The sequence below is a fragment of the Heteronotia binoei genome, chromosome 1, assembly GCF_032191835.1.
Source record: "Heteronotia binoei isolate CCM8104 ecotype False Entrance Well chromosome 1, APGP_CSIRO_Hbin_v1, whole genome shotgun sequence".
Classification (NCBI taxonomy): Eukaryota; Metazoa; Chordata; class Lepidosauria; order Squamata; family Gekkonidae; genus Heteronotia; species Heteronotia binoei.
Window position 1 is genome coordinate 217042482 of NC_083223.1, and position 14434 is coordinate 217056915.

Genomic DNA, 14434 nt, shown 5'->3' on the forward strand with positions numbered 1-14434 from the left:
CCTGAACCTTTCTGAGGGTTCCCCTTCCTCCTCCCCACCTTTTCCATTGAATAGTAGGTGCAGCTGCATAACAATCCCTGGATGAGCTCCACCACCTATTTTTCTACAAAGTGACCCCTGGATATTCATGCCACCTGTCTTGACCTGTTTTGTTTAGGTGATAGCAAAGAATCACACCTTCTGAAATAAATTGATGAAAGAAATAACATTTTAAGGTTCTTGTTTGTCTTCATGGGATCTCTTTCTATGGAATGAAGGAGCAGTGATGGTCCTTGCAGTCAGCAACTCAACAGCCTGCTGCCATTGCTGTTTCAGGATTCTAAAAAAAAAAAAAAATCAACTAAACTAACAATGCCACCAACTTACCTTTACCTAATTTTCACTGTTGTAACCTAAGTTTCCACGGAAACAGGGTCGAAAAAGCCGCCAGTAACCAGCAGGCAGCCCGCAGCTGAGAGTGAGAACTCTCCTTTGTCACTTTCCACTAGTGGATGCACGCTGAGCACTGAAAGTGCCAGTTGCAAAGCCACCTAGGTTTCTAAAATTTGCACTCCATTTATAGTTTAAATGGGGTGAAAGTGTTGTGTGTTGGGGATGGGGTGGTGATTAAATTCACCTACCATTTTTCTCCCTTGGATTGGCACAATACATTCCAGGAGGGTAAACTGGTGAATGAGTTCTGTTTTATTTGGTTAGTCAGATATTTGACATAACTGTAAGCATCAGGAGCCAATCAGATTTCTCCCCCATATACATTATGTTACATACCTCTATACAGTTTTATGTGTTTGCACAGCATCAACATTTTTCGAGAACTAGAGACTGTACCTCTGTTCTCTCCACATTTCTCAACAATAAGAACAGTTTTCCTCTCAATGAGAACTAATAAATAACAGACATGAAACACATGATAAGAATGCAGAAGACTTTTAACCAGGAGTAGCTTTCTTGCCACATTTGAATGAACAAATTTTCTGGTCAAGATGCACACAAAACTGAAATGAACATGTTCAAACTGAAAAATATACTCTTGCCCTTTTTAAAACCTGTCTAGAAGGAAAGTTTCCTACTTTGATAAGGAGCAAAAACAAAACAGCAGAAATTTTGAAATCTCCATTGGTCATTATTACTAATTACTATTACTAATTTTTGTAAACCATATATAGATTTTTTTTTAAAAAAAAATTAAAACAATCTCTCTTTTTGAGGAGGATTTGGTAATTTTTTATATTTTAGAATTAAATAATATCATCTGAGATAGGTGTATTTTGGAAGGCAAAATTGTTGGCACAAAAGTATGGGCATTCTTTCATGTCCCTCCTCCTTTAAACCCTAGGGAATAGTCACTTCATCACTGAGAAATTCAACTGGTTTGCCTGCCAGATGCCACTGAGAGCCAGGAAGGAATGCTGTATGTTGCAGTATGTAGTTGTATGTTGCAGTATGCAGTTCAGTAAGCCACAGGCTGATTTCACTGCATTCATATTAATTTAATGTACAGGTGTAAATGAAAAAAAAATCTGTAATCTTATTTCTTAGTTCTTAGAGGATTATTGTAACAGCTGCCTTTGTCTCTATAAAGACAAGATTCTGTTGCTTTAAGATCTGAACTGCAAAGTAAATGTTGCATACTCACTTGGAAATATTTCTTTATGTGTTCTTTTTTATAATTACCTCTCTGTACTTTTTTATGGGGGGGGGGTGAATCTTCACATCCTATGCCAAGAAAGTATAAATGCCTTTCTTTAAAAGAAAGAAAGAAATCCAAAAGCTGAAAACATGTAAGTCTAATTTTAAAAATCTTTTTTTCTCTCTCTAGCATTTTACGATGGGATAATGAGACAGATGTCTCTCAACTGGAAGGACATTTTGACATTGTTATGTGTGCTGACTGGTAAGTACATAAAAATCATAAAACTCATGGGGGGGGGGGGGGGGACAGCTTCACTGGAGTGATTGTGTGCCGGGCTGCTAGCTGATGGCTAAGCCAAGTCAACAAATGAGGCACAAAGCCACCTTAACCTCAACAAATTAATATTCATCTCCATGTGACAGTTATAAGGTAGTCTTCTATCACACAGTAACTTCTACCACATTATTTCCCAAAGATTGATTTTGAGAAGCATTTCCATTTTCTGGAATTGCCTCTGTTTCATGCTTGACGTATCAGTAAATGGACGACTTAGGCAAATTGCAAATAATTATGGCTCAGTGAGGAACAGTCTGGAGAAAAGGGAGTTTATCAACACAAACAGCTCAATTAGCTTACTTCTTAGGAAAGATCTGACTATTGATATAAGAGGATATATATTCTGTGCTCCCCTGTAAATCTTTGGGGGATTCCCCCCCCCCAGTTTCTTAAATATGCCAAGCAAAAGTGATAATAAGCATACTCCAAATGACATTCTAATGTTTGAATTAATAGTAAATTAATTGTATTGAAAAAATGGAGGGGGACACATACCTTTGATTGACTGACAAGTTACAGAATAATATATCGGTGTGTATATTTAAGAATCTCAGTAGACTTGGCTGCTGGTACAAATGAGATTTTTAATTCTGCTGACTGGCCCAATTGTTGCAGCATGGTGATTTCAGAGTACAGAACTTTAAAAACAAATCAAAAATTGCAAAAGAACTTCTATGAGGTTTTTGAGTATGTTTAAAAATATTTTTGTAGAAGTATAATTTCATATAAATGCAGAAACTCAGCTTTGCTTAACTTTTCCTTATCAGACAAAGGGTGAGAACCAGATCAGGATAGGGATAGCATACAGGAAAAGAAAAGGCATACGTAACTGTTAAACAGGCCTGCTTTACAAAAGGAAGTTCAATCCAAGTCCTTCCTGAAATCTGAATTATTAAAGGAAGCAATAAACTACCAATTCTGTTTTAAAGATGTTACACTGACTTCTCATGAGCTACAGCTAGTTTCATTACACTTAAGAAAAAAATGCTTCAATTAATGGGAAATTTCTAATTCTGTTGAATGAAGACGTATTTCTTTGTTCTTTCCTTTCTTGCTTTGTAAATTAACCGTGAGTGTGACAGGGCTCGGTTTCCCATTACATTTTCTTTCTGAAAACTTCTTTGTTCCCCAAAAGGACAGACATGGTTTTCCAACTAATCGCTGATAATGTGCCTCAGAGATGCATCATCTGATTAAAATAAGGAGCTAAACAACACCATATGATTTCAGCAAGTAATTTAGTAAATGCCTTCCTCACTAAATATTAGAATGGATACTCCAGGTTTCATTGCACAGATGAAGTTAATGCTGGACAGGATTAGATCAGATTAAGTATGAAAGTCAGATCAGAGTGCTGGCGGACATGAGCAGGAGGGCAGCAGTCTTCTCGGAGGCTTAGACAAGGCTCACATATGGATGTTCTCCAGATTATGTGGGTGAAGCAAGGTCTTGCCAAGAGATTTAGAGTTAAATTTGTTCTTTGCACAAATATCAAAACAACCTGGCCATGCCATCTCTTATATTCCTAATACTCACACCATGTTATCCTATTTGTACTGTAGAGAGTAACAGGAAACAAGTTGGAGTCTGGTATTTTGTTCATTATTATTCTTGCCTAATATTCCTCTCATCTTTTGATAAATCTGTGGGCATGTGGGTATTTTTTTTGTTTCCTTAGAAGACAAAAGACTGAAACAAGTGAAATAAACATTCACTTGCTGGGTTTACATTGACAAAATATGAATAAATCATTTTTCATAAACAACCAACTTTTAATTACAACACTGGTATTTTTAATACACAAATTACTGTGATTTGTATTACCCCAATGTAAAATGCAAGGGTATGTCTATGTTTCTTTACTTAATATGAATTAATTTTCAGTTACAGCTTTCTGTGTGGATTGGTAAACCACATACATATTGTGTCCTATAAAGACTTACACCTTTGTTTGGAAAGTCTATGGTTTTAGTCGACAGGTGATAATTGTAATTCATTCTGTTGAGTTCTACAAGGACTCTTAAAATACTTATCCAGAACACTGTCATTCACTAAAAACTGGAATAAGAACAAAGCAGAAATCTCAGTTCAAAAATTAAGTAAAATAAATTTCCACTGAAGGTGGCATTATCTGATTCTCTGAACAGCAAACCAGTGACACTATTTGATTCCATTTACAAGAAAACAAGTTCCATTCATAAGCATATTCCAAACTCACACTGAGATTCAGCTAAAATGCACATGATTACAAAGAGCAGTGCTATGTTTATATTCTTAAATCAACCATATATTTGCATTCAGTCTTTCAAACACCTTGTGTGCAGAGGTGGGGAATACATTAATAGAGTGTATTACTACATATCTCAATGTAATATATCAGTTTGATTATAAAATAAGAGACAAGCTGAAATGGCTGATCATTAGTTTACCACTGGGAATGGATGAAGTTTTTTGACTATTAAAAACATGTGTTAGTGAAAAAAAAATACCAAATAGTTTTAAAGAAAGCACCAGGCAACATTCTTATAAAGATTTAAAAAGTTATTTTTAGATACAAGAATGTTGTACATTTATGGAGGTATAAGTGAAAAAATGTAGAGTTGGGCAAAAGGAAGATGACCTTTTAGGTCAAGTCCACATGTTCACTTGAAAATAGAGCAAACAGGGAAAAGACATAAGATTTCTCGGACAGCAGCCCAAACCCTGACTAACAGGTCACTGGAGCTGGACTGTGATTATATGCCATTTCAATGGGCAAAGAGGTGACCCCCTGCCTTCTGCTTACCAAGGTGCCCCATTTCTTCCCTTTTTTGTTTATGGCACACTTGGGTTTACACTTCTCTCTGCAGCTCCTATGGGCCATAAAAGCTCACCAGAACCTGTGTAGATGGCAGGGGATTTTGCTTTGCCTGATGACCTTCAGGCTGGCTCAATAGCCCTTTTGAATTAAAACTAGGTCAATCGGTAACTACTGGCCAATGTTGGGATCCTGGCCCCATCTGTAACCCTCTGCTTCAGTGCATCTGTTCACAATTGCTACCCTCCATGTAAAATTATTATGGTATTTTGTGTCTCATAAACAGTTTTCCATAACAATACATTAAATATGTGGTTTCCACATGACATCCAGGATACTAGGATTATAAGTGCTTTTACGACTATGATAGCAGCAACTGAAGAGGTTTGTAAGAGTACAATGGTGCTGCAGTACAATAGACTGAAGGTTCTACTTCAAAGATACCGCAAAGGAAAAAAAGTTGATGGTATCCAGCTTTTTTAAAAAACAAAGCCATCTGAATAGCAAAAATAAATCTGCAGGGATGGGGGGAATCAATTGGATTTTACCCAAGAAACGTATCTCTGTCTCTTTGATTTTTGTGCAGTTGGCAGGTATACATTTATTTCAGGCATCAGTCCATCCATTTACATAGAGGTATAGCTTCAAGCCTGGCACCCACAAATCATACAAGCCCACATCTGAATTCATTTCAAAGCTCACAATGAAATCAGCACCAACTTCATATTGTCCAAGTACACACAGCAGACCACACCAACAATGTGCATGAGAGTTCATTGAGTTTAGAGAAATAACATTGTTCATTTTTGAAATTTAGTTGCTTCTACTCATTTTCAAGGAAATCTGATGGTGTGGAAGGAAGGACATTTCCTCCCTAATAAATGTGTTTTAGAGCATGACAGCTTTGCTGTTTATTGAAGCTGTGCAAAACTGTAAATGACAGTGAACAGTGAACGACTGGAAATCATGTCTGAAGCACCAGCTATGAAACTGTGATACTTGGCTGCCACATTACATGCAAAATAAAAAGATTTGACATGATAGCTTATAAAATATAAACATGTATTCATGCTGTAGAGATGTTTGTATTAGCTCATAGACAATGGTATAAAGAATGTGGGATTCAGCTGAGAGTGGGGTTTTTAAGATTAAAAATTGCCTTTTCTATCATCACTACTCTACAGTATAGGTGGGCAACTGGCATATCTTCTCTAGATTCTGCCCTTCCATACATGCACATGCACATGCATCACATGTACATTATCTTTCTTGCTGCTTTTGCTCAGATTTTCAGTTATTCTGCACATCCACCAGGGTAGCTGTTTTAACAGTCAGTCCTATAGATAGATCAGCTGCCTTCTTTGTTTTAGTACAGGATAAATAGTATCCAGGGCTGGCTCTAGCCTGCCTGGCGCTCTAGGCATGGCTAACTTCTGCCCTACCCCGTACTGATAACATCACTGAGTCACATGGGCAGGGTCCAAATTCGGTACCCCTAGAAGGCTGGTGCCCTAGGCAGTCGCCTAGTTTGTCTAGTGGCAGAGACAGCACTGATAGTATCCCATTTTAAAAGCTGAAGGGATAGGTGGGAGGAGACAAAGGGCTGTGTTCAAAGGACAAAGAGGTCCACTTTGAACACAGAAATGACTATGCTGGGGTCAGAGAATTTGTCCATACAAAAACTGTGTGGAACAGTGGCTGTAATAAGGAGAACTGGGTGACATTAAGTGAAAATGCTGGCTTAATCCAGCCCTAGGTTTTCACACCTTAATACCTAAGTGGGGCTTCTGTGGTTGTACCAAGGAACAAGAAATAGCAGAGGGGGGAGGTACTTCAAAAATGACAGCTCCAACTAAATGCCTTTCGTGGAAGTTAGTGTTTGAACTGTGCCAGCATATTACTCTTGCATTACATTATAGTATTGATCCCAATTTCTGAAATCCCAGCTATCTAGATAGAAGCCACTAGTCACTGGCTAATCATTGTTATTGTGTAGAGAAACATTTCTGGCTGAGGCGTGAGATTAAAACAAATGGTTACATGCTACAGAGTTTGTTCTTTGTTTGTTAAACAAGTGCATGAACATGAAGGAATTTAGACCTCAATGTCTCCTTCACAGCAATGTGTAAACATATGTAATTAGCCTTGTACTTATCTGCATTAGTATCATTAGAACTGAAACCCCTTTTTAATCTGGATTCTCTTCTCTTCTCAATGTCAGCCTGTTTCTGGACCAGTACAGAGCTAGCCTTGTGGATGCAATAAAGAGATTACTCCAGCCCAGTGTAAGTATGTTTCTATTTTCTCCTGAACACGGGCTTCAGAATAATTAGTCTGTGCACAATGATTGAGAGAGTAATGGAATGGCAGGATTAATGTCATGTAATACTTTAATACTTATTATGTCCAACTTCAATTGAGTCTTCTAATCTATCAGATTCCTTCCTAATCATAAACTGGGAAACTTCTTATACTTGGCCTTCTGATAAGGAACACAGTGGGTAGTAAAATAAATGAAACCGTTTCAAAGATAGTGTGAGATTATTTTTATCAAAGCGTTTCTTGAGTATTTCCCTTTGATAACAATGTCTTCATATTAAAGTAAAATTCTGATATTGAAAGTTTTTATGCTGGCTTCTGTCATTTGTAATCCCATCAATGGTAACCTTTGTCATTGTGTATTTATTTATTGTAGTGCTATTTTTTTATTCCTTTCAATGCTGCTTATATTAAATGAATAAAACCCTTAGATTGATCCATAGCCTAAAACTCTGGTTGTTTTGTTTTCCCCTCTCCCTCTCTCTTTTCTAATGCAGTAAGCCAAGTGCTTAAAACATTAAAAACCATAGTACACAATAAATTCTACAAAACATATGAAACCATTTCTGCATTTATATATGCCAGAACTGGGTATGTTAATATGCAAGATCTGCAGCCTAGTCCTCTGTATGATGGGGCTTATTAACTGGGCATATTCCCATATTTGTTTGTTTACCAGTTTCTAAGAGGATTTTTTAGCATTCCAAAGTAGTGTGCAACAAAGCTAAAACAATATAACATCAATAAGACACTTAGATGTCAATGAAAGCAATATTACAAAAATAATTTTTAAAATAATATAGTGGGCTGGATATAGCAATCCATCAGCAGCTGGTGTGCTGATCACTTCCCTGCAGCAGTCCTTTCTGATCCTCAGAAAATTGATTCCTGGGTTCCTGGTACCCATGTGGACTAAAATCCACCTGGGATGGGGGTTGTATTAAGGCAAGGAATGTGAAATCTCCCTCTTCTCTCACTTGCATCAGCCCAGCTCCATTGATGAAATAGGCAGGAAAGGTGATATCACTCCTTACCCACCTCAGTGTAAATCTCTGACCTTCCATATGGATTCCATGACTATGGGAATCATCTTCATCAAGGTTGGAAAGGACTGCTGTGGTGAAGGGATTAAGTGAAAGAACCACATTAATTTTAATGTCTGTCCTATCTCCAAAGTTTCAAGGCCAGCAACAATTCTTAGAGGCAAATAAAGCTCTTAAATGTCAAACATATTAAAGTAGATTTACCCCTTAAAGAATGTTCTTCTCATCCCTGACTATAAAATGCCTGCCTTAATAAAAAATGCCTTGGTTTACAGGAGAGCATTTTAGAGGATGGGCTAGACACATGTTTTAAAGTACTCTTTTGTTGAAGAATGGCATTAATAATCTCAGCCAGCAATGATCCTAGCTTCACATAGTTGTTAAGCCAGGATAGGCATGAATCCAGTTCACCTGACTAAACTGAGAAGCCCAGACTATCACACTGCTGGTTTCAGTAGGTCTTGGGGCAAGGGGGGGGGGGATGTTGGAAGCAAATTCACCTTAATGAAACTAACTATTGTGTGACTCCATTGCTACCTTAGTTTGCTTCATTTCCCCCACCTTGTTTGAATCGTCTGTATGATTAATCCCTGAAACATTTGTGGGGTATCCATACTATAGACTTAGTCTAGGTCTAAGTCCCTTCAAGGGAGCCGTGGGACACTTCTCAATACTACAGTTTTCAGGATTCTTTGGTAGAAGAACCAATATAAATATAGGCTGTAGATGGGATCTTGCTTTCAACATGCCCTGCATTTCAAAGTTTGGTACCCTGTCTAGCAAACCTTGGAAAGCAATGAATTTTGTTGATTCTCTGAACAGTAAGCCCTTTGGGAACCTTTGTATTATGCCTCTGTCATCAATCTTTGCATTACGTCCTGAACTGTTTTATGCCACGCACATGACTGGAAATGCAATTCCAGTGTGATTTGCTTGGCTGGCATCTGAGCCCTGGCAGAACCACTTGTATTTCCTTTTATTTCCTGAGCAATGATTATGTGAGGCCCAAAAAGGGGCAAGATGATAAAGTGGTTTTCTGTTTACTGTATCTTGAATGAGATTTTGACCTCAGTGCTTCACAAGTTGTTGTTTCCGTGTCTTGAAGAATGTAACTAAAACACATTAGCTGTATTGTATTGTAAGCTCATACTTAATTCATATTACATAGTTGCATCTAGGTCTCCACACATTTTTGAGTTTTCCAGCATTGTCCTTGTATGTGTTTCTAACCATCTTTCTTCGTAGTTAATTAATGTTTGTATTTTCCCAGACTGAGTTTCATTTTGCCATCATGTTCATTTTAGCACCCTTTGCACTACTGCCTTTTTTCTGAGTGAAGATGATCTAATGTGTATTGTGCTCTCTTCTCAGAAACACTAGGTTGATGCTATTTATGGAGCAAAATGCTTCCATTCCTTTTTAGACAGAAATATAGCTAAAAAATAATATCCAATCCCACAAGAGGGTAGCTGTACCAGGGAACTGCTTTGCTCTTACAGTACTAGTAGCAATACAGATTAGAACCCAGGGTTTCATCTGAAGATAGCCATCCATTGACAGAAGGCTTATTTATCAGTGAAACATAGTGTGTGTGTTTAATTGCCCCTATAGACCATCATTTACGTGTCCATGCTGTTCCTCAGAGTCTTCTGTCTCTCATGAGGAGTATTTCATGGAGCTTAGTCAGTTGCATGGGGCTGTGGGGAGGGCACAAAAGTTTAATTCCATCAGCAGAACTCATACAAGTTACTAGCCAAGTCTATATTTTAGAAGGCATTCTTGGATCCCCTCAAAGTACACTCTCTAGAACAAAGCCCATGCTACCTGGAGCTGCACATTGCAGGCAAAATAAGTTCTGACAAATCCATTGATTATGGTACCTTGAAAAAATTGTATTTCCCAGGATCCCTTTGCCTGTTATACACACAGTGGTAGTGGCATTCTGTGCACCAAGAAGGGTGGACTCCCAGGGAACACATCAGTGTTTTCTTTCTCCTGCTACCAACAGTACTCCATGCCAAGTGAGTAGAACTGAGAAACTGTGGTTAGCCTTCAGAAGCCTCATCGGGCTCCTGATGATGTCATCAGGAGTGTGGTAGAATTCTCAAATTGAAGAACTAGAATTGTAAAAAGCCACTCTGTGTTGAGTGGGGCAGTGCCATGGCTTATCTGTTTTCAGTGCAGACAATCCTAGTTTCATTTTTTGTTTGGGTACCTTTAATCCCTTTTTCTCTACTCAGTGTGGTCTCAAAGTCACTTATACCATCACTCCCCACACAAACAACAGAAAACTAAAAAGGTTTAAATGAAATTAACAACAAATCTACCCTCTGCCATCCACAAAATAATGTACGGGGGGGGGGGGGGTCAGAATAGTTGGTAGGTCTGCCCAATAGCAAGAGTCTCTTGGCAAACAGACAGGCACTCAGTCCCTAGCATCTCCAGTCTAGGTACTAAGTGATGTGAAAAACTCCATCTGGGCCTTGGAGAGCAAGCCACTTCTATTGGCAGACCAGTGATCTGAATCAACATAAGGGGGCTTCATAGGTTCATACTCTAATACTTTTTGAAAATATTTTTTATTTGCTGAGCCCATCCTACACTGACCTGGAAACAGAAGAGGGCATATATATAATGCAAATGTAAATGGACATTCTGCATTGATTCAAGTTGTTCTGATTATTACGTGAAATATCTCTCTATTGTTTGTGTTAGTAGATAAATTTATTGCAGTCACTTTGTTTAAAAAATACACTTAAAACTTTGTTTAAAAAGGTTTTTTGCACTTATTTTCACAGTTTGTTTCTTTTGCACCCTGAGATTATGGCAAAAAGTAACCTGAAAATGTGCAACTCCACCCTAAATCTAAGGGAAATGAAGCATGAAATATATCTAGATTTTCTTTAAAACTTGACAGTTTTTGGCATATGTGATATATGTAACTATTTTTGCATTTTCCTGTTATCCGTATTTTCCAACAAAACAATAAATGTCTTTCATTTTTGATCTGGTTTACATTAGAGCTGTTTATATATAAATATATATTAAATGAATGTGTGCAATTTCTTTTTAATATTCTAGGGAACAGCAGTGGTATTTGCTCCACTCAGAGGGAATACTCTGAACCAGTTTTGCAATCTAGCTGAAAAAGCTGGTTTCTCTATCCAAAGACATGAAAATTACGATGAGCACATTTCAAACTTCCACTCCAAGGTTAGTTTTCTGCTCATGTTAGATAACACTTTAATCCGCATTGCATTTTGAAGAGATCATGGTCCTTTTGGCAGGTAACCTAAATGTTTGATTAAAGTACTCTTAGGTATGCGGCTTCTAAATAGCTATTTTTTTGTATCTGATTATTCTGCGTGGTAGAACCATCCTTTATCTTTGCATGTCTAGAAGAGCTTTATAGAAGCTTCTCCTGTTTACCATTTCCTCAGAACTAATCTGTTCATTCATAAGGGGTCTAATTCAAAACATTCAGAGGTTTAATTTAGCTCATCATATACACATCTATGGCAAGCAAGCACCTACATTTTAAGCAAAAAATCTTGCAGCTGTTAACTCTGTTAAATGCCAAAATATATGGAAATAAATACAAGGTGAATGCCTAATTGTATCATATTGTGGTTTTAAATCCTTATCTAACTCTTTTATAGCTAGGTCAGTTGGCAGCTTCAAGCTGCTAAATCACACACAGAATTTCACACTTGTGGGGTTATATGTCGGATCTGGGCACTACAAGATTTAGGTCAAAGGCACTTATCTGAGTACAATTTCTAAGCTTGCTTACATAAAGCAACTGCTATCACTCGCCTCTTTTATGACATTCAGGTGTAAGTAATATAGGACACAGAGAGGGTATTTCACAGAAAACTTTTAGGAATTACCTTATTTCTCTCCCATATTTTATAGTCCTGCGGATCAAAATCCATTATTACTTGGGGGTTTTAGTTCACTGTGTACAGCTGGGCCTATAATTCACTGTACAACTGACCCTGACAACTGGGCTGCACCAAAGCCATTTCTGTTCCTGTCCTTCTTCCTTTTCCTTTTGTCAGTTTCCATGAGAGAAAAGGAGTTGGATGAAGTTTCCAAAACCCCATAACTGGTCCTATGTGGAACAACCATCAGACAGGAGCCACAGTTCACCATCAGGGATTCCTGTGTATTCTGACTCTCTGCATTAGTTGGGTATTCCTGGTTCTAATTCAACTTATCTTTGCCAAAAAGGATATGTGAGACGCAGCCAGCATTGCACTGCACTGTGAAAAGACAGAAATTATATGAGTGGTGCTTTCATGGCTCCCTTTCTGACTTCCAACTTTAAACCAGAAGGCAGAAGAGGAGATGAGATAACTCTCTTAGTAACACTGTGTTTTAATGGTACTGGATTATAATTGGGTTGTCATCATGGCTTTCTCTGATGGATGACATACGCTAACTTGCATATCCATCTCTGATACAGAGAACTAAAAGCAGCACAGGAAGGAAAGCCATTCAGAGCTGCCATAGAGCTTCACTCTGTTTCTACAGTGCAGCTCTAAAGCAGCTGCTATTGCTGTACTCTGATTCATGACCACAATCCATGGGGTCAAGACTCTTTAGTTTCTTTAGGCTTGGCTTGGAACAATAAAGCAGGACATGAGTGGTGCCTTAGCTGGATACTGTCAAGGAAAGGGTTAATATTGCAGCAGCAGGAAGCCAGAGCAATTTATTTTGATACAGTCGAGCAAGTGATATTTCATCAGCAATATCAAGCCAAAACTAGTTGCAAGCAAACCAGATTCTGCGAGCTACAAGCTAGTGTAGAAGCTATTGCACCATCAGAGGACTTGTATACTATATACCAGGAAAAGCTATACATGGTTCTGTCCCTTGGCTGAATTCTTGCAACTTCTTGGAGAGCCAGGATTTGGATTTGAACTTTCACCATCTTTCTAGGGCTTTAGTCTGTGCTTACTTATACCCTGTGTCATATGGCTCTAGTGAGTAAGAGTACCCTGGAATCTCTTACGATGCTGTACCTGGGGCCACTGTAGTGCCCATTCCTCACTGAAAAACTAGGATTGTGGGATGACTGTTGAAGGGGATCCAGCTGCTGCTTTGAAGGGACTTCCTGGCCAAGTAACCTCTGGCTCTAGGGTAGTCTCAAACACTCTCCTGACCGAATGTGTATATAGGAGATTAGTGTTTCTGATGGATCCATGGCCTGATGTTATTTCTGGTGTTAGATGGAAAGCGACTCATGACAGTTCTCTCATCTCCTTCTCAACTTACTGGTGGACATTTGTGCTACCGCTTTTGTTTTGCTTCTGAATCTAAGAGGTGTGGTGGTGGCAGCAACTAAAATGTCCTTGCACTCAGCCACTGGATCGCAAAATTTTGCTTAGATGCATCAGCATAACTTGGAAGTTTTTTAATAGCCTTATTTATGCCCATGCAACTCCTCATGAGTAAATGGTTTGTGTGACGATACCATACTGCACCCTGGTAAAATCTGTGCCTGCCTATACCTGACCATCCTTAGTGGTAGCCTCTTATTATGTCAGGAAGGCCTCTGCCGCTATCATTCTGCAGGTGAATCACCTTTCTGCAGGAGGGAGATGTTTTAATGGTGGGATGTTGTGTTGTTAGTTTTATGATTGAGTATGTACTATTATATGTTTTATTGTGTTTACTTCAGTTTTAATATCTTCCTGCTGCAATCTGCCTTGAGTTCCAGACTTCTAATATCCTAATGCACTGGTTATTGAATATCCTATTGTGTTGATTGTACTGACTCACTATGTGTAATTCACCTTAAATCCATGTTGAAAAAGCAGACTATAAATAATGCAAACAAATAAATAAAATGTATTATAGCCATTGTAAATGCATTTTTGATATCAATTTATAGCTATTGCACTGGATTCTCAGCTTGACCCTTTGTGACCTATACATGCTTACAATCTAGTTCTTTCTGCTTGCTAATTGTTCCGTCTCAAATATCTTGGTGCTGTTCAAAAAAAGACGTGGTTGGACCAATTTCACTTGATGACCTACCACCTGGGATTGTCACCTCTGGTGCACTTGCTACTTCTAGGTCTCTGGCCTTTACTTATGTTTCTTAGTGATACTGCATAAGCATGTATAATATTGTGAGAATCTTATGCTTGCAGACTGCAGCGTAGCTGCTAGGCTGCATGAGCAGAGTTTGCTTCCCTGGATGGGAAGAGTCAGGGGGTGCCCATTTCGGCACGCAGAGAAAAGTCTAACTGTCAGATCTGCGCTCCTCGTCGGCTCCTTCGTCTTGGCAGACGATCG

At 38.4% G+C, this 14434-nt stretch overlaps 1 protein-coding gene across 3 annotated transcripts in view; it reads left to right on the top strand.

The window, feature by feature from the left end:
• CAMKMT (calmodulin-lysine N-methyltransferase) overlaps nucleotides 1-14434 on the top strand; it is a 551334-nt gene that overhangs the window by 524109 nt on the left and 12791 nt on the right. For all 3 annotated transcript variants that reach the window (XM_060247632.1, XM_060247636.1, XM_060247645.1), the window contains 3 exons: nucleotides 1820-1894; nucleotides 6988-7051; nucleotides 11210-11341. In XM_060247632.1, coding sequence (XP_060103615.1) covers nucleotides 1820-1894; nucleotides 6988-7051; nucleotides 11210-11341 — 271 coding nt within the window. The remainder of the gene's footprint in view (nucleotides 1-1819; nucleotides 1895-6987; nucleotides 7052-11209; nucleotides 11342-14434) is intronic.